The following is a 24551-nucleotide window of genomic DNA, read 5'->3' as shown; positions in this document are numbered from 1 at the left end:
CATTGATAGCAGAATAAAAGGCTTGCACTCTGCAACATATTCTTATGTCCGCTTGCCTAGTGCTTAAGGGCCTATCCCAAGGACAGAGCTGGACTCTGTGGTTCAAGGTTCAATGATAAAATGAAAAGAGCTAAGCCTCTGAATCGTGAGGCAGGCACTGTTGTCCAGCCTCCTATAGCCCTGAAAACTGAACTGTGAACTGAAATCTAGACTAGCTCAATTGTGCACTTTGTAGTCTCTTATCAAAGCACGTTTGAGGCAGAGTTACATTTGCAGCCTGAAATGCTTTATCTTTAGGGAACAGAAACATCTTGTAAGATTATCTTCATCATGAAGCTTGGGAAGCCAAGCATTTGGAACAGAGTTAGCCAGTCATTCATTTTACATCAATATGGGGAAACCTATCATAATTTCGTATTGAGATAAATCCTTGGGTAATTGCTTGAGCAACAGGCTAATTATCTATGTACAACAGGCTAATTATCTATGTACATGTATTTGGCTTTAAAATAGGTTGCAATACAAATGGAAATTGGGGCGGGGGTGCACTCCACACACCACACACACCCAAAAGCGCATTGATGTTAAACATGCTGTTAAGGAATGGAACTTTTGGCCATTTTGTGCCAGTTCTCAGTTGTAGAATGGATGCTTTCTGTTTAGAGGCTGCTCTTGCCAGAGGGTTCCAAAAGTCATAGATGGTAATTTTCAAGAAGCTGAAAGGGGAAGAGAAACCCAGGTACAACAGGGACCAGAAATCAGAAGAAAGAAGCCCAGATGGAGAGTGTTGCAGGGGATATAGGCTCCAGAGACAGAAGAAGCTGAACTGAAAGCAAGAAGACTGTTAGCTGCACTGCCAATGAACTATGAAGAGGTGAAATTAATTGCTTTATTGCTAAGTCCTGGCTACAGTAGGGAAATACTGTAATAGACTATTGCCATGATGTGAGCTTTTGGGAAAGCTAAATCTAGGGAAATATCATTGTATTTTATACAATTCCTCATAAGGCATTGTTTCCAGGCCTTTGACCACTTTGGTTGCCCTCCTCTGTCCAGAGGAGGGCAACCAAAATGGTCAAAGGCCTGGAAACAATACCTTATGAGGAACGGCTTAGGGAGCTGGGTATGTTTAGCCTGGAGAAGAGAAGGTTAAGGGGTGATATGATAGCCATGTTCAAATATATCAAAGGATGTCATATAGAAGAGGGTGAAAGGTTGTTTTCTGCTGCTCCAGAGAAGCGGACACGGAGTAATGGATTCAAGCTACAAGAAATAAGAAATAAGATTCCACCTGAACATTAGGAAGAACTTCCTGACAGTAAGAGCTGTTCGACAGTGGAATTTGCTGCCAAGGAGTATGGTGGAGTCTCCTTCTTTGGAGGTCTTTAAGCGGAGGCTTGACAGCCATCTGTCAGGAATGCTTTGATGGTGTTTCCTGCTTGGCAGGGGGTTGGACTGGATGGCCCTTCCAAATCAATGATTCTATTATTCTATTATTTATACAAGCTTTATACTGGCATGATGATGTCTCCTAGATTAGGAAGTTTTCAGCTGTCTGGAAATGCTGAATGTACAGAATAAATTTACCCAGTGTAGATTGTTCAGTGCTCCCTTTGATAGCTATCCATACTCCCCTGCTTCTGTCTCACACATCCATAACAATGGCTTTCACTTGACATCCTTTTTATGAAAGCAGAAGCTGGGGTGTTGTTGTTTTTTTCCAGGTGCCATATCTAACACTCACCCACCCACATACACAGCAATTTTGCTATAGATAACGACTGTTTTCACATTTCCAGTGCAGCCACATTTCCTTGGAAATAAAATCCTGAAATACCTACAAACAAAAAAGAGGAAGGAAAGCAGACCATTTTGTGAAACCGTAGCTTTGTCTCCTGCTGACATATCATTACCCACTGGACAAACTGAGAAGCCACTGCTAACAACATAATAAGGAATCTAAGCACATTGCACTCTCTCAGGTGTGAAGTAGCCAAACCAAGATAAAGCTTAATGGCTTGTCACTTTAAAATAAGCTGTTTGCCTTTACCAAATATGCTGGCGGAATCCTTTCCCCTGTAGTAAGATTGGCTTAGTACTAGAAACCGCATGCTTCTACAGCGTACTTATTTTAACATAGAATTTTTTCACCTTGTTGCACTAGAATAGAGTTTTTGAAAAGGAAATTGGTAGTCCAAGCAGGTTAATGTAAAGAGATCTCCCCACTGATGTGATCAACGACTCTTTTAGAGTCTGGAAGCAGCAATAATTCTACATTAAACTGACCCCAGAGAAGTTCTGAAGGAGAAGATGTGGCAGCTGCAGCAGCAATCCAACAAATGGACCTGAGCCTCCCTGGAACCAGCATCCTATGCCCTTTTCTGTGTGACCCCTCCAAGAGATATTTATAGGGGAGTAACAAGAGGGGACGCGGGTGGCGCTGTGGGTTAACCCACAGAGCCTAGGGCTTGCCGCTCAGAAGGTCGGTGGTTCGAATCCCCATGACGGGGTGAGCTCCCGTTGCTTGGTCCCAGCTCCTGCCAACCTAGCACTTCGAAAGCACATCAAAATGCAAGTAGATAAATAGGTACTGCTACAGCGGGAAGGTAAACGGTGTTTCCGTGTGCTGTTCTGGTTCGCCAGAAGCGGCTTTGTCATGCTGGCCACATGACCTGGAAGCTGTACACCGGCTCCCTCGGCCAATAATGCGAGATGAGCGCCGCAACCCCAGAGTCGGTCACGACTGGACCTCATGGTGAGGGGTCCCTTTACCTTTTAACAAGAGAATAGGCTTTTTCTATGGCTGCCCTCCAGTCAGGGAATGCTATCCCCACATAAGCTCGCTTCCCACTGACTGTCATCTTTTCAATGCCAAGCCAATTATTTATTTATTTATACCCCACCCATCTTGCCTTGTTTTAATGATATGTAATATTGTATTTTTTATATGCCTGTTGTCTTTGTCCATGGAGTTTTCTTGGCAGGGATACTGGAGTGGGTTGCCAGTTCCTGCTCCAGGTGGATCACATTTAGTCAAAACTCTCCACTATGTCCATCTTGGGTGGCCCTGCATGGCATAGCTCATAGCTTCTACGAGTTATTCAAGCTCCTTCACCACGACAAGGCAGTAATCCATGAAGGGCAGATCATGAAGCTGAGGCCACCCCATGAGAAGAGGCCACCCCATGAGAAAAGAAGACTCCCTGGAAAAGACCCTGATGTTGGGAAAGATGGAGGGCACAATGAGAAGGGGACGACAGAGGACGAGATGGTTGGATAGTGTTCTCAAAGCTACAAACATGAGTTTGACCAAACTGCGGGGGGGGGGGGAGTGGAAGACAGGAGTGCCTGGCGTGCTCTGGTCCATGGGGTCACGAAGAGTCGGACACGACTAAACAACTAAACAACAACAACAACAACAAATATTGTATTTTATTTTTCTTGTAATTTGCTTTGGGATGCCTTTTGGCTGTGTGAAGTGATGAATAAGTTTAATAAACTATATTTAATAAAACTAATAAAAAAGCTAACACCTAATAATGGTCCTACAGCTTGTTCAGACATATTCTTGGGTCCAGACAAGAGGCGAGTATGAATGAATAGGAATGGGCAAATCTGTCCATTTTGGTTTCTCACTTTTTTTCCATTCTTCAGTTCAGTTCTCAACATTTCCACATAGGTTTTTGCATTTTTTTAGGCCCTCGTGAAAAACCATCAACTTTTCATTGTGAATTTCATCTAATGTACACATTATCAATGCAATATTATCTAATTTTTGCAAAACACTTCCCCCTAATATGGTGCATCTTTGTATGTTCATTTCACTAATATATGCATTTATATTTCACTCTAGTATATGCATGATTATACACATTACTTGACTGGAGAACTGCGTTTCAAAATTCAGAAGAAATTGAATTTCAGAGGTTGGCTGTGTTTTGGTTTCAATATTGTTTTGGAAAGTGTGAATGCAAACTTGAATTGCAAACTTAAAATGCAAACTGAATAGAATTTCTCCCTATCCCTACAGGTAATAGTTACAGGTAGGTAGCCGTGTTGGTCTGAGTCGAAGCAAAATAAAAAAATTCCTTCAGTAGCACCTTAAAGACCAACTAAGTTTATATTTTGGTATGAGCTTTCGTGTGCATGCACACTTCTTCAGATACAGGTGTATCTGAAGAAGTGTGCATGCACACGAAAGCTCATACCAAAATATAAACTTAGTTGGTCTTTAAGGTGCTACTGAAGGAATTTTTTTATTTTCCTACAGGTAATGTTGAGCTTAATATCTGGAGCTATTAAGGGCTTATAGGACAAGACAAATACCTCAAACTGTGCACTGAAAATAAAAGTTCAAGGCACAAATGAGATGAATGAGATAAACTAAAACTCCCATTTACCGTGAGCATGAAAATCAGGAGCATGTCCACAGAAATCAGATTGTTTAACCACTAATTATAAGAGAGAACTGGTGACCTGGACTTTGATCAGTTCTGTAAATAAGGGAAGCTTGTTTCTGCATCACATGCATTTGATCCAGCATACAAGGAAACAATGTACTGTACTGCAGAAGTGCAACTATCAAAGCTATTGGGGGTTGGGGACAGAGAGGATACAATTATTAAAGTAGCATAAGAGCCAGCATACAGACAGCCTCGCCTTGAAATGAACCCAGCATTGAGTTTGATGGACAGCCAAAGAGGCACAAACCCACTGTCTTGCCAAGGCACCTTGATTAACTCTGCTACTTACGTCATTATCTGTGATTCTATGCCTGGCTCCACGAGGGACCCATCCACAAAGAGAGGTTTTGATGTGAAGCCATATTTATTCCAGGTCCTTCCTTCATCGAAACTCACCCTGGGATTGAGAGAGAGGAGATAAATGCACATAAAAGGGTTTCACTGGAGCCATTTCCAAAGTAATTAAGCACCTTCTTAGGATAGTGAGAGACAATAGCTGGATTTATAAACAGGCACCAATCTTCACTGCCGTGACTTGTTATTAATTAATGCTCTGCTTTGAAGAAATAACACACCATGAACAGTTATCAAAGTCAAAGAGGGATGGTGCTGCCCAAATTGAATACCAGCTTAGCTCCAATCAGGAGAAATTGGATCCTGCAACAGAAGACGTCACTTCAGCAAATGCAGGCAACTATTGCCTATTACAGTCACACCTCGTGTTAAGTTTGCTTCACATTACAGCTTTTCAGGTTACGAATGCGGCAAACCCGGAAGTGTTTATTTCCATGTTTGCCACACACGCACACCCTATCTGCGCGCTTCGCGCATGCACAAAAGCACTCTATCGCGCTTTGCGCACGTGCAGTAGGGGCACTCTGCTTACAAACTTTTTGGGGTGCAAATGGCACCCCGAAACGGATTGTGTTCATAAGTAGAGGTACCACTGTAGTTTGTTGCAGGTGCGGATGGTTTTTTAAAAAATAATCAAAGGGAGGTTTAATGTTCTCACAATATATATATATATATATATATATATATATATATATATATATATATACCACATTTCAAACAGGAAAGAAACATAGTGTGAATATGTTGCAACTTTGCTAGTAAGTATGTATGTGGACTGAAATATGAAAACTCAAGCAGAAAGAAAGAAAGAAAGAAAGAAAGAAAGAAAGAAAGAAAGAAAGAAAGAAAGAAAGAAAGAAAGAAAGTGTTATTGAATTATCTGGTCAAACATCACTGAACTAGTAATGCTTGATGAATCCAATCTTCAAATCTTCTGCTTTCTGATACGACCTAACTTAATCCACACCTCCAGGACCAATCAGTGGTCCTGTGGACAATGTGATCTACAAAGTCTCTCTCTCTCTCTCTCTCTCTCTCTGTGTGTGTGTGTGTGTGTAATGTTGAAAAATGAATTTAGAAATGTGCATTTTCAGATAAAATGTGCTTTAAAATATGTTTTCGAGAACATATTAAAAGTGGGGTGTTTTTAGTACAGAAATAGATACGTTTATGAGTAAGCACAGGCACAAGTGACAGAGAGTGGAAAACTTGATAAGGCAGTATACATGACTGCACATACAGTGGTGCCTCGCAAGACGAATTTAATTCATTCCGGGAGTCAATTCGTTTTGCGAAAAATTCATCTTGCGAATCGCGGATTCCCATAGGAATGCATTGAAATTTCTTTTTTTGCCCATAGGAACGCATTAATTAAATTTCAATGCATTCCTATGGGAAACCGCAATTCGCAAGATGAATTTTTCACAAAACGAATTTGTCTTGTGAGTCACCATCAGATTGCAAGACGTATTTGTCTTGCGAAAAAATTGTCTTGCAGGGCATTCGTCTTGCGAGGTACCACTGTATATGTTTACCAGTGCATGTGCACTTGTGTGAGAGGCTACTGCAAAAAATCAGTCAACACAATTGCATCAAGATTATTTTTGTCAATATAACTGCATCAATGTTATTTTTGTGCAGTGTTTTACATATGTAACAGGAGCACACATGCACGTCAAAAAGCATGTCAAAAAAAATCCTGATGCACTTTTTTGTACAATAGTATCAATATTACTTTTCTCCTGTGTTTGATCAATGCATGTCAGCTCACCAGTAATATAAAAGAAGGGGGGAAGCAATTGAATTGGAGTAGGTGGAGCCTGAGGCAAACCATGCATAGTTCAATTCCAGAATTAAACATAGAAATTTAGAGGTGAAATATTTTTTCACCTCTAATAACCATCCCATCCCATCCCATCCCTACATATATACCCTCCCTCTCTCATAACACTAGAATTCACAGACACCCAGTGAAGCTGAATGTTTGAATATTTGGGACAGAAAAAAGAGAGTACTTTGTCACCCGGTGATAGTTCAACTATGGAACTTTCTTTTCCAGGAGGCAGTGAAGGTCACCAACCTGGTTGGCTTTAAAAGACGATTAGACAAATGATGCAGTAATTCTATTAATGGGTACTAGCCATGACAGAGGCTCTGCTCCGCTTCCACAGTTGGAGGCAGTAATGCTTCTAAATACCAGTTGCTGGAAACTGCAGGAGAGCAGAGTACGCTGCTTCTTAGCTCCTCCTTGCAGGTTTCCCACAGGCATCTGGTTGGCCACTGTATGGGCAACCTATCCGGAAGTTATCTGTATTTCGATGGTTATCATTCCTGCTCCTGTTTGCTTCCCCCCTCTCTAAGAACTTTGATGGCTGAAGAACAGCCTTTAATTTCCTAGTCCTAATCTGTTGGAAGGAAGTGATATTGCTGGGTACCTTCTTTTTATATTGGACATTGTTTGAAGTAAGGCATTAGGAGATATAGGTAGTGAATAATCTGTACGTACCTAGTAGCACATAGGCCAGGAATTGGCAAACTCGGCCCTCCAGATGTTTTGGGACTACAGTTCCCCTAATCACTGACCACTGGTCCTGTTAGCTAGGGATGATGGGAGTTGTAGTCCCAAAACAGCCGGAGGGCCGAGTTTGCCTATGCCTAGCAAGCTATGCAGGCGGTTAGCTATTTATAAATCAGATGGTGTTGGGCTGAGTTTGGAGAAGCTTGTGCATGGACTGATGGCCACAGGGCCATGCAAACTGAGGCTACCTGGGGGAGACACTTTGCCACTTCTTGAAGGCTTCCAAGTGGCAGATCAAAGTGCTTGCTTGGTAATGTATATATTGCTTGCTGTTTAGAATAAAATCTTTAATCTTCTCACTCACTTGTGTTTGCATTGCCTTTGAATCTCATTTTAAAAGAACCACCTTGCATTTGGCAAGACAGCCACTGTGAAAGTAGGATGCTGGTCTAGATGGGCCATTTGCCTGATCCAGCGGGGCTCTTGCGTTCTTATTCTTTAAAGCAAATATTTATTAAATGTGTATTTTCTCTTAAATGAAAGTGTGTATTTTGATATGTTTAAATTACCAAGAACTGGGTCACAGCATTCAGAGAAGAGCCAAATCTAATGGATAACTAAATTCTGATCTATTATCTTTGAGAGTTGTCTGAGAGTTGAGGATCAGGTGATGATGTATAGGAATTTGTAAAGACTGGATCCTCAGGAAACTCTAGTGACATACTTGAACATCAGCATATATTATATATATTAAAAAAACCATGCATATCTCTCCCCTCTAATCAACTGATTAGTCAGTCAATGCATTTAGAGTCCAAAGACAGATGAATTGAAAATTGGATTTGGAACTGAAAATTTAAATCTGCTTGACAGTACAGCATGGCAGCTTATTGATGGATAGATTTTATTTTAACATTTATATCTTGTTCAGCTATCTAAAAGCAGGCTCTTGAAGGCTCATAAATAAAATAAAAAAACCGAACAAATTGCTGTTTTATTCAGTTAGTTTCTTTGGAGCTAAGAAAATGTCTATAACATTGGAAAACAGGGCTAATGCAAATCTTTTTTTACATTGAAAGGCGACGTTTCAGAGAACAGAAAGCTTTCATTGAAAGATCAGCATTCCTCTAGAAAGAAAGAATCAGTGTGAAATTGTGACCACTCTCCTTTACTTAGCAAAACACAGTGAAAACTGTTCTGCCTTCCACTTTAAAAGAGGTGACCATTTTAATCCTTGTCTTCCACCAAATATCACTAAAATGAAATAGTTTCATGGTGAAGTGAGCACACCCACCCCACACTCCTTTAGATCAAGGCTACTGAAAATATGCTAAGATGCTATTCTAGCATATCATTGGAAGTGACTTCAAATATTTTATTTAATCTGGTGGTTTTGGTTATCACTTGATAAACTGCAATTCTTCACTTTAGCAAAAGACCCCATAATTAAAACTTGGTAAAAATTTGTCTATATCTGTTGCATACCACTTTCACATTTACCATCATCATTTCATAATTTGATTCTGTGTGTGACTCCCCCCCCCAAATGCATTTCAACCAAAATACATATTCAAATGTACATTTCCCCTCAAAATAAGTACTTAAATGTGTATGTTGATGCATTTAACGTTTCCCATCCCCAACACAGCATTGCAACATTCAGTGAAGTGCAAAATCAGATGGCTATTGAAGTTCTGATCTGCACATTCAATCGAGTGGTGCCAGTCAGGTCATTTTGCATAGGAACTTGCAAAGATCAATTTTCTCCAGCATCCCTAGCCATAATGGGAAACCAAATGCTTGAAGAAACGAAGTTTGAACTTTCAGCTTAAATTTCATTGTCTTCTTTCAAAGCCCCAACACCACCATTCCCACCATCAGTGATAGAAGCTGAAGGACACTATTCATTAATAACTCCACACTGTGACTGCTGCAAAGCTGTATTATTATTATTTGAATGAAAGCCATAATGCCTCATTTTGTACAGAGAGGCACAAATGTCCATCTGCAAGATTATTTTGGTTAACACACACAGGGTGTTTGGATGTCAGTTCCTGAAAGCTCTTTTCCCTTCAATTTGATCCATTAACAGCTTCAGAAGCTGGAGCAGGTCAGTCCATTAGAAGAAGCACAACTCACTGTAATGTATATTGCAGAGAGCAGTGTTATAATTGTAAGCAGCAACAGAAATTCTATTTAAACACTGTGGCAAAAGAGGATTTTTTTAAAGAGCAATGGCATAGTTGATATATACATGGGATGTGTGGCTGTTCTATTGCGTATCGTCTGTTAACTCTTGCTTTCCCCCCTAACACTCAGTTAAGGTTGCAATCCTATGAACATCTGCCAGGAAATCATCTCCATTAAACATAGAGAGACTAACTCCTGTTTTAATGCAATTTTAACTTTTTGTAAGCCGCCCTAGGAAACTCTTGAAAGGAAGTGCATAAATCAAATAAATTAATAACAAATAATAATAGAATGTGCTTAAGACTGACTGTGCTGCACAGAATTGACTGGTTGTGGAATTTCTCTTCCTTGTCTGAATTAGCTTTAATGGTCATTTATTTAATATGCAATTGGTTTTCAATGCTGTTTAACAGCCTTTCCACTCTTTCAGATCAGGAATATAAGGCATAACTGTGTTAATAAATAACAGTAAAATTTTTAAGGTACCTTTAAGCAAGTCACTATCATTTTTCTATTTTTAGAAATATTTTGAAGAAAGGGCTATAGCAAGTGGTAGAACATCTGATAATGTTATTCAGTGGAAGGAACCATGAAAGACTCAATTCAGAGTCTGCTATTAGAAGAAAACCTCCTCTCTTGAGGAACATGTTAAATAAATTATCCTTACCACAAATGGACAATGGGCATTGACGTATGTTTCATGGCTACAAGTGCTCCACCCCAGTCAAGGAACCACACATTGTACTCTTCCTCAAAGATCTGCAAAAATGTAAGATATAGCATGAATTGTAGAGTCCTTCCAAGACCTATTAAATAACTAGAAACACAAATACACACACACACACACACACACACACATGCATAAAATTTAGATGTTCCTTAAACCTTAAACCTCTATAGGAATTACCTGTCTCCAGGAGTTTCCTCCATCTGAAGAAACAAACATGCCAACATCTGTGTATGATAATTCTGGACCCACATTGCCTGAAATACAAGCAGATACATATATAATAAGCTCCTGTGTGGTTAGAGGGGAATCACACTTTCCCCTCAGCAAATCAACTGCAGAAAGCAGTACTCCCCTGCCCTTAATCCAGAGATTATGGGAAACCACTGTGGAGCAAGTGGAAGGACTGATTGAAAAGCCATAAAACATGGAATTAAATAACTGAAAAACATGGCTCTGTGGATTTGTGTTTATGCTGTGTCATGCTGAAGTTTATTTCCAATGAATTACTGGTAAATTATAAAAGAGTGTGTTCTATTTAATAAGGTTTTTTAAAACAACAACAACAACAACAACAACAACAACAACAACAACAACAACAACATGTAATTGTTATGGTTGTACATGCAGCCGTAAATAGCATGCATGCAAACAAGACCCCGTTAAATCCTTTAAAAAACCATCTGATGGTTAATTAATTTGCATTTAAGTTGAATTTCTTGAACACTTCATGAAATTCAAGGAATTGGATGAGGGAAAGTGATTCCCCCTCCATTTGCCTCTTTACAGTTTAACACAAACTCAGAAGGTAATAAGAAGCAAATACAACCAATAGAATCACTCCTAACTCAACTGAAGCAAAGTTTACCATATCCCTTCGTGGCGTATCTGATTCTGCACTGAATTTTTCCACGTCTTGGGTAACAAATGGGGAACCTGTGGCTCAGCAGACCTTGTGGACTACAGCTGTCATCACCCCCGACAATTGGCAATGCAGATTGAGTCACAGGTTCCCAAACCCTGAGTAACTAATGCAACACGGACATGGCATTAAAATGGGCAGGGAGGATATGAGAGGCACTGACTGTAATCCTGCTCCTTTGGGGGAGTTCCCCATCTCGACACTCACTCAACAAAATCTATGAGCCACATAACACCCAGGCACAACACAGGCTGCCTCCTTTTCCCTATTTACTTAACATATACTGGGAACAGGTAGGTAGCCGTGTTGGTCTGAGTCAAAGCAAAATAAAAAAATTCCTTCAGTAGCACCTTAAAGACCAACTAAGTTTATATTTTGGTATGAGCTTTCGTGTGCATGCACACTTCTTCGGATACACATATCCTGGGAATTTACTAACATAACAGACCTAACAGCAATGTTGAAATTCAGATGCCAATTTCCTTTCTCATCTGTTGCATGCCACATCCTGATTTTGTGTTACAATTCCACAACTACATATCCCTTCCTTGGAACTGTCTTAGACTCCCACCCCTTCTTCCCCCACTTGCCTCCTCCTGCACGTCTCCCATGATGGAATGCAACCTGTTTGTCTGTATGTGGAGCACAGAATACTCAGGTTTTCCTCAAAGCCTACATACAACAACTGGGTTTAAAAGCTCTACGATGCACGATGACATTCAGGTGAAATAACTGACACCGTGTCTTTGTTTCCTAACGTTCCATACCTCACAGGGTGGCTAACTTTTAAAGCAGGCATGTAGTTCATCCAAATAAAAAAAGAAGGTAAGCTGCTTGTTTTGTTTTACTTTAAAGATAACAGGAAAGGAAGAGTCAGTCCCCAAACTTCTGTAGCCTCAATAGGAGCACAATAAATATACACTAATGAAAATGTTAATTGAGCTCCTGACATTTAATGTTTGAAAATGAAGAATTAAAGCCCAGATGCAGCTTGACACATTCCTATCAGTGAGCAGAGGATGCAGCTTGCCAACTTGTAATGGCACTTATGTTGCCGAAAATAAAACTTGAGGCTTAAGGGTTGCGATTAATACAAAGTGCCACATGAAAGGTTGTCCTGTCATTGCCAGAGTTACAGGAATACATTGTTCTGCATATGATCATGTTGGTGCTGGGCACCCTCTGTGAGCACGGGCATGTGGCCTCTTCTTGCTTGAGCATGTGGAAAACAAGGCCCTGCATGCACAAACAAGGTCCAAGGAGGCTTTCAAGTCCAGGTGTGTATACAGCCCATAGAATCTTCCTGTGGGCAAAACCAACCATGCCACTGTTAATCTGTGCATGGCAATGGAAGGTCAGAGACAGACAGTCTAGCTGACTCTTTTACTTCTTCCTGTGGTCGTTTTATGGACCCTTCTCTTGGAAAGCCTTCCAATTCTAGATTACCCCACAGGTTGCACACACTGAAGTGTCCACAGTATACATCACTCACACAAAAATTCTGAATCAAAAACTGTATAAACAACAATATAGCCAGAACCTTTCTCTGTGTGGACAAGGCTGAGCTACATGTGTAAGGCAGATTCCTATGTTCCTAGGTGACAGAATGGTTTTGGAGACAGAATGAAAGGACTATCTATGCAATGGTCTCTTGATAACACCAGATAAGAAAAAGTAACTCATTCATAGAACAAGTTTGTATTTGCATAGTGTTTCTCAAACTGTGGGCCAAGGTCCACAAGTGGCCCACTGCTTTGGCTTATGTGGTTCACACTTTCTCCAGCTGCTTCCCAGCAGCCTCTTCTGTGTGTCATCTCCTCTCTTGCCTTTCTTCCAGGAGAAGTGATGGAGGAGATGGAGGCAGAAGTGAAAGAGGTAGAGTGAGCAGCTAGAGCAGTGATGGCTAAACTTGCCCCTCAAGCTGTTTTGGGACTACAATTCCCATCATCCCTGGCCACTAGTCCTGTTAGCTAGGGGTGATGGGAGTTGTAGTCCCAAAACAGCTGGAGGGCCAAGTTTGGCCATCCCTGGGGTAGAGCTATAATATCTTCAAGCATCCTGACCATGACATTTTGTGCCTGACTCCAGCCCCATCTTCTGTCATCAGGTGACTGGTGGTCCTCTCAAGTGGACCTTGGGAGTAGAAAACTGGGAAAACCCCGGCGTAAAGTAATACTCATTGCAAACAACAGCGTCCTATTTCCTATTTTCTGCTCACCACCATAGCAAAAGTGGGTTCCCTTTTGCTCCCTTCTCATCCACTCCCTCTAGCTCCATTCATGACTTCTTTTGAGAGAGGTCATTGCAGTTCAGTTAGCAGTTTGTTCAATTGTAGAGCCCACAGCAAATTTAAAACGTGCCTTGACTCTATGTAACATGCTATTATTTAGAGAGAAAATTATAGATACATTAATAGGTAAAAATGATAGTGGGTAAGAGCTGTCTGAAGTTCCTTCATTCCAGGTTTCATTTATATATAGTGATTTCTCAGTAAAATAACAGCAGCCAGCTCTCCCTGCAGCTGTTCACTTAAAGGGATACCATTACAGTATATTTTCTTTCTAATTCCTAGAAATAGAAGCTAATCTATGTGAATATTTGATGGCTCAATATTTCAGTGCTACAAGTTTCTAGATCTCACAGTTTCAAGGAAATATTTGATAGGATCTCCTGAAAGTTGAGCAGTCAAGTCTAGTCTAGTTATGTTATATGCAAAAGGGCTTGAATTGAGAACGTCTCTCTCCATGTGCTGGGGCTGCTGATACAAGGAAGGATCTACAGCTAGCAACATCCACAACACAGTTCATAACCTCCTGGCCTGAGAAGTCAGTAAGCAGCACAATGCCAGGCTGTTGTCACTGGCTGAAATAAAGTTCCCCGATCCACTGCTGCCATTTTTAGGTCACCAAGGTATCCCACTGTGTCACCAGCCTAGTGACCCTCAACATGTTTCCTGCCTGACTACCTACTGTTTTCCTGCCTAGCCCAAGGTTATTGTCAACCTTGAGCCCAAGCATGGGTCATGTAATCAGCCAGCAGTCAGAGAAGTCACAACAAGATTCTGTGATCAGGAATATGCCAACTGGCTGGCAGGTTTTGAAATTACAGAACACACCCCATGTTACACAAACAAGCTATCTACAGTGACAACCATTCTGCGCTTTTTTGTTACCTTGGACAGCTCCCACTGAGCTAAGCATTGTGGGAACTCTACACAAGACTGGATGACTATGGCCATCTTGATGAGGTATCCTACTGTGAGCAGGCAGATGCAGACATAAAGGGGCTGTGATGGCTGTCACAATTAATTGCCAGGGTGTGGGCACTGCTGGCATTTGACATTATAAGAAGCTGTCATTAGGATCCTGAGATCCGCTAAAGACAGGTTTCACCGGCAAGCAGAGGACATCAATGCACTAGTGGCAAAGTGTCCTCAGTTTCTTTCTTGATGGGGAAAACAGTCCATGAATTATGAGCAGCAGCTCTTAAGCCGCTGCCAGACGTACCCTCCACAACTAATTCTTTGGCAGCTTCTTTGTGAAAGGTATAAAGCACAGAAATGCCCCCAAGAGTATTAAGCCCACATACAAAGTTGCTGCCAGTCGCTCCAAGGCAGCCTGCCATGCAAGGCACATTGTCCCAACAGCCAACAGCCACTGTGAAAAGCTTGAATGAACCGTTGCCTAAGGGTAAATGTAACCAACTATAGATTCAGCAGGGCATAAAATGGCATTGCTTCAAAGGAACTGTGTCACTTGCCTACCAGCTAAAGATCTATTTGTGGCAATACTTTGTGACCACGTTCTGCAACTTCACAGCCATAAAGAAAGCAAGGCTGAGTGATGTTTGGAGCCACCTTGGCAATTTAGACAGGAGCTAAATGGCACTGGGTTTTCATCCCATTTCAATATGCAAATATACACCATACATGTTTGTTCAAATGCATTTTCAATGATTTGTGCTTTCTCCTGGTGATAACCATCTCTTACTGGATTCTACCTCTGCGTTTTAACATGAGGCTGAGCTTTAGTGAGCTGTTGAAGGCAGCCAGGCTTATAGGCCAGGAGGCCAAACTGGCAGCAAATAACTGTTGGATTGGGTGTAAGGGTTACTGTGAAGCACAGCAGCATGGATCAATGCTATTTCACAGGCAATTGACTCTGACAGAGGAACAGCACAGTGATGGCATGAGAGCCCACTCAGGGAATAAAAATGGAGAGATGGCAAGGCAGAGGGCTAGAAAAATGATGGTGACCGTGTCCACACAGTAGCCACAACAGTCAGCTGTGTTGACACAAATTCAATGTTATTATAACTTAGCATGGAAGATGAATCTCCCAAAAAAATCACAAGTGGGAAGATCTAAGGTTCCCCTGGCTTTAAATGTGATGTTATTGTGCATTTTTGATTTCTTTTGTACCTAATGCATTTTAATAGTTATTTATTAGAGAAGCCAGGTGGTGGGGCCACATTGCTCTTTCCAGCATCAGTCGTATATGGACCATCTACACCAGGCATCCCCAAAGTGCGGCCCTTCAGAAGTTTTGGCCTACAGCTCCCATGATCCCTAGCTAACAGAACCAGTGACCGGGGAATATGGGAATTGTAGTCCAAAACATCTGGAGGGCTGAAGTTTGGGGATGCCTGATCTACACTGTAGCAACCAGTTATAATGGGATTATTGGTTGGCAGACATCATAGTAAGATGTGTCTGTTGTGCACCTGCAAAGCCTGTTTTGCACACCACAAATCAAGCAGTGTGGTGTAGTGGTTAAGGTGTTGGACTAGGACTTGGGAGGCCAAGGTTCAAATCCCCAGGATTCAAGTCACTAACTTTCAGTCTACCTCACAGACTTGTTGTGAAAATAATATGGAAAGAGGGAGAGCCATGTACACCACTTTGAACTCCTTGGAGGAAAGGTGGGGTATAAATGTAACAGCAACAGCACATACATGATCATATAGACAGGAACATTTACATACATTATATGTTAAATCATATGTGTCTATTAAAGGATAAGGACAGTGAAACAGTGCTATGACCATGACAGCACACTGGCTTTTAGTCTACCCACACAAAACCATAGATGATTGCCCAGTCAACTAAAATGTCTACTTGGATGAATAAGATATATGCCTACAAATGCAAGGTTCCAGCTCTGTTGATTAGGGACAAAATCTAGAATTTTTTTTCATTGCAGTGCATGCCCCGCAAAACCCAGAGAGCACATTCCTCATGAAGCACTTGACTAATGGCAGAGGTGCCCCCTAATGTTAACAGCAGCTCTGTGCTTGAAAATAATAAGAGCAACAGAGTCCAGCCAATTCCTTTACCTGTAGCAACCAGAAGTCCAGGAACTGTCTCTTTGCTCGAGATGCTGCCTGAAGTATAGGGGTTTTCTGAGATTTGCAAATGCAAATGCAAGGAACAGAAGGGCTGGAAGGATTGAGAAAGAAGGAAAATAATTGTTGGTAAAGAAAAACTGAATACATGGGCTAAGCCAACCACCTGGTATTACATTCATGTTTTCTTCTGTTTTCTGAGACTGTGCAAAGAGCCTGATGAAAGGGACTGGCGTCCCATTTCCATTCTAAATTTCCATTTCTATTAATTGTTCTTGGTTTCAATGAATTATTACAAAAAGCAATGTCTGTCAGATACACTGCTGTACTCAAGCACCTCTACTGGCATCCTTACAGACATCCTCATAGACAAGTATGGCATGACAGATATCCTGTTTAATGAGGAAGAGGCAGCTGGAATTAGACCCCAGGCACAGAGTTCTCAAAGCTCAGCATTTGATCAGTAACACTTCAGAAAACTGCATATGAACACAATCCAGAGTGGCAGTCTGCATGGGACGGTTCATGCCTGCACATGGATTGCGCTTTCCTGGACCAGGGTGTTAAAGCTATGAAGTTCCTTTCTCCAAATTAGCTTCTTATTTTAAGAATCTGAGTTCTGTGAAACAAAAGTTTCATTAGAATGTTCCATCGCAACACCCACACCATACATTTAAAGCACTGTTATATTACTTCAGCAAACATCCTCAAATTGATTTAATAGTCAATGCTTCTTCCCAGGTAACTCTGGGAATTGTAGATCTGTGAGGGGAATAAGGGGGGTGTGTGTCTCATTTTCAGTACCTTAAACAAACTACAAGAATCCCCAGGATACTTTTGGGAAAGCCATGACAGCTCAAGGGGTAGAATAGTGCCTTGAAGGTATGGTACGGATATGGCACATGGCTATTAGAAGTGAACCCATAGTCAAACTATTCAAAAGGGGCTGCTGCCTCTTCATCTTGACCCTCACTACTAAAAGATTATACTCCAAGAACAACAGGCATCATCATCACAACCATTAATTTACTTGTATGTCATTTTCCCAGGTAGACCATGCTGAAGTGGCTCAAACCTACATAAGAATAGGTTTATGCAATACAAGGCATAACAATCATACAAATTTTAAAAAGGCAAATAAAAAATATCAAATTAATCATTCATTTCTTAATTATTTGCCTTTCATTCAAAGGTCCCAGGGCAGAAATAGTTCAAAAATTTAAGCGAAAAGATTAAAATACAGTGGTACCTCTGGTTGCGGATGGGATCCGTTTGGATCTTGAGGTTTCCACAATAATAATAATAATAATTTATTATTTATACCCCGCCTTGAGGACCACTTCTGCGCATGCGCACATGGCGAAACCTGGTCAAATACTTCCAGGTTTGCCGTGTGCACTTCGCAAAGTTTACTTAACCGGATGGTTACCAGAGGGTTACGTAAATGGAGGTACGACTGTAATGTAAAACAAGATTTTTAAAAAGTTGCTACAACTAAAAGCATTGATGCCAGAAATTCAAAAGCGCAATAGACCTTAGGTAAACAGGTGAGTCTTCACCTGACAATGAAAGGATATTGTGAGGGACAGGGGATATCGCGAAGTCCCTCCCCTCCTGAGTTCAAGCCCGTCCCCGAGCAAAGGGGAAAGCAGGGAGAGTTCCGATTCCAGTGGGGAAGCAGGAAGTCGTGTCCGAGGCTCAGGCAAGGTAGAGGAGCCAGGGTCCCAGGTGGGACAGGAAGGGGCAAGTAAGGGGGGAAGACCCATCCCCCCAACTCCAGAATTACGCAGGAAGAGGAGGGGCAAGAGGATGGGTCTGCCAAAGCTTTTGTGTTGGAGAAAGACGCGCCAAAAGCCATTAGGAGGTTCTGAAACCGACTGACAACATCGCTCCGTGTAAATAGCAATGACTTGAGCACTGTAAATACGCAGCACCAATAAAAGAATAAAATGCAGAGCTGCGTAGCGTCGTTACTCTGAAGTAGTCCACTCCGGCCACTGTGACAGCAACCTCCTAATCATTTTTGGGCTACTTCGGAGTTGCCGGGATGAGCGTGTCCGAGGCGGAGAAGTGGCGGCAGATCGCTGAGCAAGCCCAGCTAGAACTGCAACAGCTGTCGCTGCAGGCGCAGGGAGAATTGAAGGCAGCTAAAGAGGAGACTAAGAAGGTCCAGGACGACCGGCTACAACTTGCGGAACAGGTGAGAGAGCTCCAGGAAAAAGAGCAGCATTTAAGGGCGGTGGCGGTAGACCTCCAAAACAAGCTGGATGCAGAGAAAAACAAGGCGGGAGGGGCTCCCCAAGTCCAAGTGCTGCCAGGAAGGAGAGCAGGGACCCTTGTAAGCAAGTTCAATGGAGACCCGAAGGAGTTTCAGGGCTTTGAGACTGAGATCGTGTATGCTCTTGAGCTGCACCAGAATGAGTTCCCCGATGATGAGCACAGAGTAGCGTTTATTGTGGAACATCTCACCGGAGCAGCCAGGGAGTGGCTAAGACCATTAATCGCAACCAAGAATCCTTGCATGAAAAATGTCCAACAATTTCTAGAAGGTTTGAGGACGATGTATTCGTCCGATAGTCATTTGGACCAGACTAAGGAGGAACTGCATAATTTACGCCAAGGAAATATGACAGTTCGCGCATATTGGGCGAAATTCACCATGCTGGTGCACAGACTGGGGTGGGTTTTGGATTCGCCTCCCATGCAAGCTGCGTTTTACTTGGGTTTGAGCGAGGAGGTGAAGGATGAACTCTCGAGAGGTCCAAAGCCCAGTACTATGGATCAGCTGAGCAAAGCAGCTCTGGCGGTGGGGGTGAGGCAGGAATCCCGGTGGAACGACAAGCAAGCGACGCGCGCAAAGCGGGCTTGGTTCCCACGGTCGCAGGAGAAGCCACTCCCTCAACAACCCTTTCAGGCCACGCCTGGAGCCAGCCAGGACCAGGAGCCCATGCAGATTGATAGCGCGCGCGCGCGGGCTTTTCAAACCCCAGCGGCGCCAAGACGCAAGGAGGGAAGGGGCGGGAATTGCTTTCTCTGCAACTCACCCCAGCATCTCGTCAGAGACTGCCCACATCGCAGGGAGTGGCAAGGAAAGGCGGGAACGGTGGTGCCCTCCCCCACTGACGCAGCACCACAGCAGGGAAACGGGAAAGCCTGGCTGCAGGAGACAAGGGGCAGCAGCCAGGCACAGTCAGCAGACAACAGCCCCAGCCCGCCCACCCGCACAGAGAGCTGCAGAGCCAGCCCACCCCTCCCAGAGCAGGAGTGGTTCTAGAAGTGACGCTAACGCTCCCAAATGGCTATCCCCTGACGGTCCTCGCCTTAATTGACAGTGGGGCGTCCGCCAACTTCTTCTCGAGAAGCTTTGCAGAAGAGCACCAAATCCAGCTTTTGCAGTTGGATTTTCCTCTGCACGTAGCAACCATTGACGGCAGGGAGCTGCTGGGAGGGGCCATCACACATCAAACCCCCCCCATGAGAATGACGGTGGGAAGGCACTCAGAGACACTGGCGTTCAACGTCACCACCATCTCAGACCCCCCCATCGTCTTGGGCATGAGCTGGCTGGCGCGCCACGACCCCTCCATCAGTTGGCACCAGAGGTGCATCACGTTTGGGTCAGACTTTTGTCTGGAACATTGCATGCAGCACCAACCAGGGGAGGGGCCTCCGATAGCCACGGTGGCCACCATGCATATCAAAGGGGGCGAGGCAATACCCAAGCAGTACTGGGACCTGCAGGAGGTCTTCAGCGAAGCGGAGTCCGACCACCTACCCCCGCACAGGCCTTTTGACTGCCAGATCAACCTGGTGCCAGGGGCGACGATACCCCCAGCCAAGCTGTACGCCATGTCAGACCAGGAGCTGGAGGATCTGCGCGCTTTCATCGACAAGAACCTCAAGCGGGGGTTCATAAGGGAAAGCAAGGCAGCAGGGGGCAGCCCGGTCTTCTGGGTGGACAAGAAAGACACGCAACAGCGCCGTCTTGTGGTGGACTTTAGACGGCTGAATTCGGTGACAGAGCCCGTGGCTTTCCCCATGCCCAGAGTGGATGATCTCCTGACAGCGGCACGCAGGGGCAAGATTTTCACCAAGCTGGACCTAAGGGGGGCGTACAACTTGATCAGGATCCGGGAAGGAGATGAATGGAAAACCACGATGTTCACGCCTCTGGGCTCTTTTGAATATCTGGTGATGCCCTTCGGTTTGCAAGGGGGCTCAGCATGCTTCCAGGCCTTCATGCACCACGTCCTGGGGTCCCTCCTCTTCAGGAAATGCTTGGTCTTCCTAGATGACATCCTTATCTACTCGAATGACCCAGTGCAGCATGTGAAAGATGTCAGAGAGGTGTTGCAACGCCTGAAGGAGAACCACCTGTATGTGAAGCTGGAGAAGTGCAAGTTTCACACCAAAGAGGTGGACTTCCTGGGCTACAAGCTGTCAGACAAGGGGCTGGCGATGGACAAGGACAAGGTGCAGGCCATCCTGGACTGGCACAGCCCCAGGACGCGCAAAGATGCCCAACGCCTACTAGGCTTCGCTAACTTCTACAGGAAGTTCATCAAGAACTTCTCTCGCGTTACGGCTCCCATCACGGACTGCCTGAGAGGCAAGCAGAAGTTCAAGTGGACACCAGAGGCGCAAGCAGCGTTCGAAAGCCTCAAGAGAGTGTTCGCCTCAGACCAAAACCTGTTCCATGTGGTGCAGGACGCGCCCCTACGCATTGAGACAGATGCTTCTGAAAAAGCTGTGGGCGCAATTTTGTTGCAACTGGACGCCAACAGGGAGTGGAGACCCTGTGCCTTCTTCTCCAGGAAGCTGACACAGCCTGAACGCAACTACACAGTGTTTGATAGGGAACTTCTTGCGATCTACGCTGCGTTCCAGCACTGGCGACACTTCCTGGTGGGCGCGAAGCACCCCATCCAGGTGTGCACAGACCACAAGAACCTGGAGTTCTGGAGAACTGCCAGGGTGCTCAACCAGCGGCAGATACGGTGGGCAGAGTTCTTCTCGAACTTCAACTTCTCCATCCACTACATCCCGGGGGAGCAGAATGTCAGGGCGGATGCCCTCTCCCGCAAGCCAGAGTACATGGAGGAGGAGGCGCCACCAGCCCCAAGGCACATTTTCCCCCCGTCGGCATGGTCCTGCGGAGCAGCTGTGGTGAGCGAGGCAGAACTCACAGCACTGACGGCAGCGGATGAATTTGCCAACCGCATCTTCAGAGAACTGAGAGGGGGGAGGGAGCAGGCAAAAGACTTTGCAGAACGCAGAGGGCTGCTTTTCTACAAGGGTGCGCTGTACCTACCCACCACCCAGCTTCGACGTACGGTCCTCAAGCAGATGCACGACAACCCTACAGCGGGGCATTTTGGAAGGGACAAAACCGCTCACCTAGTCATGAGACACTTCTGGTGGCCAGGGGTGCGGGAAGATGTTCGAGACTATGTAAGGGGCTGTACCACCTGCCAGCGGGCGAAGGTGGTCAGAGCAGCGCCACCAGGGTTGCTGGAGCCCTTAGCCACACCACACAGGCCGTGGGAAGTGGTGTCCATGGACTTCATCACAGATCTGCCTTCGTCCAGGGGTAAGACTGCAGTGTTGGTGGTGGTGGACCTTATGTCCAAAATGTGTCACTTTATACCGTGTGCCAGGGCAGTCTCGGCAGAAGAGACAGCCAAACTGTTTGTTGATCACATTTTCAGACTGCATGGATTACCTTTAAGGGTTATTTCGGATCGTGGCCGCCAATTTGTTTCCAGGTTCTGGCGGCGGCTCATGAACCTCCTGCAGGTGGAGGTCAGCTTGTCGACGGCTAGACACCCGCAGACCAACGGACAAGCGGAGAGGGTCAACGCCATTCTGCAGCAGTACCTGAGATGCTACGTCAGCCAGCGGCAAACGGACTGGGTGGATCGCTTGCCACTAGCAGAATTTGCCTACAACAATGCAGTGCACGTCTCCACAGGGGTGTCGCCCTTTAAGGCCAATTACGGGCGCGACCTCAGATCTTTCCCAGAGAGGGAGAGGGAGGAGGAGGAGGAGGAGGGCCCGCAGGCTGAGGATTGGGCAGAGGAACTGGAGACGGTGCACCAGCAGCTCAGAGAACACTTGGAGAGGGCCAAGGAAGCGTACAAAAAGGGGGCAGATCGCCACAGGCGACAAGGGGAGGTCATCAGGGTGGGGGACAAGGTGTGGTTGTCCTCGGAGGGCCTTCCCACCAGAGGGAGGTGCAAAAAGCTGGCACCCAAATGGCTGGGCCCCTTCACGGTCACGCAACAGGTCAACCCGGTGGCATACAGGCTGGCACTGCCAGAGGACATGAGGGTGCATCCAGTGTTTCATAGATCGCTGCTGTCGCCGTACAGGGAAAGCAGCAGGCTCAGAGACAGCGAACAAACCCCCGAGGGAGGGGGGGAGAGGGAAAGCAGGGAGCAACTCAATGAGGCCACGGCCATCCTGGATTCCAGGTGGGGGGTGGGGGGCCTGGAGTACCTCATGGCATGGGAGGATGCTCCACCGTCCCAGAATGAATGGGTTCCCGCCACTCAGATACAGGAGGAATTCTTGGTGGAAGAATTTCACGCCCTCTTTCCCCACAGACCCAAGCCCTGGCACATGGAAAGGGAGGGGGAGGAGGAGGAGGCACGGGAGAACAGCTCACCATGGCGCTGGGAAGCGGAGTTTGAGGAACCAGAGGATGAGGTATGGGTGTCGCCAAGATCCACCCAGTCAGAGGAAGGAGCAGATTGGCAAAACATTTTTACCCCCACCAGCTCTGACGCCACGGACTTTTTGGGATTCCCGTCCTCCCAGGCGGAAGGGGGGGGCTCGCAGGACTGGGGGGAGGTGTTCACACCAACGGGCTCGGAGAGCACCGAGTTTTTAGGCTTCCAGTCGTCACCGACACATGGGGGGGGCCTGGGGAGGGGTGAAGGAGAGCTTGGGAGGGGGGTGGATGTGAGGGACAGGGGATATCGCGAAGTCCCTCCCCTCCTGAGTTCAAGCCCGTCCCCGAGCAAAGGGGAAAGCAGGGAGAGTTCCGATTCCAGTGGGGAAGCAGGAAGTCGTGTCCGAGGCTCAGGCAAGGTAGAGGAGCCAGGGTCCCAGGTGGGACAGGAAGGGGCAAGTAAGGGGGGAAGACCCATCCCCCCAACTCCAGAATTACGCAGGAAGAGGAGGGGCAAGAGGATGGGTCTGCCAAAGCTTTTGTGTTGGAGAAAGACGCGCCAAAAGCCATTAGGAGGTTCTGAAACCGACTGACAACATCGCTCCGTGTAAATAGCAATGACTTGAGCACTGTAAATACGCAGCACCAATAAAAGAATAAAATGCAGAGCTGCGTAGCGTCGTTACTCTGAAGTAGTCCACTCCGGCCACTGTGACAGATATCAATGCCATGGTGAAATGCACCTCGGAGGTGAGGTTGTTCCACAAGCACAGAGAAAGCCTGCCCCATTGTCTATATTTATTATATACTATTTATTGTTGTATAATAAATATACACTAAGATTTAAATGGTTCCACTGATAATTCATGCTAAGGCCTAATAACAGAAATACAGAAAACAGAAAGAGCATCAAAAACACCAAAGAAAAAAAGATTCTGTCATTGTTGAAACCATGAAATTTCCCTTTCTCTGTAAATTTGCTGAACTCCAAGTCTGAACATTTTTCAAGTTTTTCAAGTGGGATAACAGGTGGAGTTAAGTTATTCAAGCCCTTTAGATTACACTTGGAACGGTTCAATTGGTTCTAGTCTGATTTTGAGTGGTTATTGCTATTATTTTACTTATAACTTAAACATTTAAATATTGTTGCATTTAAATGTATTGAAAGCCAGTGTAGATCTTCTGAAATGTGGAAAAGATCCCATGTAAATCAATATTATTGATGCCAAGCCATCTCTTTGTAGAACATTTCAAAGTCTGGGACAATTCCATAGCCTTCATTTAAATTTTCATAATGATCCCTTCTGGCTTGAAAAGACTGTGAAACCAGATGTTGACAAGTTATTCACTTAATTATCAGC

General features: G+C 44.7%; 1 protein-coding gene across 1 annotated transcript in view; it reads right to left on the bottom strand.

Annotated features, from left to right (window-relative positions):
* The window catches only part of SORCS3 (sortilin related VPS10 domain containing receptor 3), a 420615-nt gene that overhangs the window by 79302 nt on the left and 316762 nt on the right, over positions 1-24551 (bottom strand). Inside the window, exons 11-14 of the mRNA XM_035133724.2 lie at positions 16509-16611; positions 10433-10509; positions 10193-10284; positions 4753-4860 (exon numbers count right to left, since the gene is read on the bottom strand). Coding sequence (XP_034989615.2) covers positions 4753-4860; positions 10193-10284; positions 10433-10509; positions 16509-16611 — 380 coding nt within the window. The remainder of the gene's footprint in view (positions 1-4752; positions 4861-10192; positions 10285-10432; positions 10510-16508; positions 16612-24551) is intronic.

The sequence above is a fragment of the Zootoca vivipara genome, chromosome 5 (assembly GCF_963506605.1).
Source record: "Zootoca vivipara chromosome 5, rZooViv1.1, whole genome shotgun sequence".
In the NCBI taxonomy this organism is placed as follows: Eukaryota; Metazoa; Chordata; class Lepidosauria; order Squamata; family Lacertidae; genus Zootoca; species Zootoca vivipara.
This window is presented reverse-complemented; position numbering and strand designations above follow the sequence as displayed.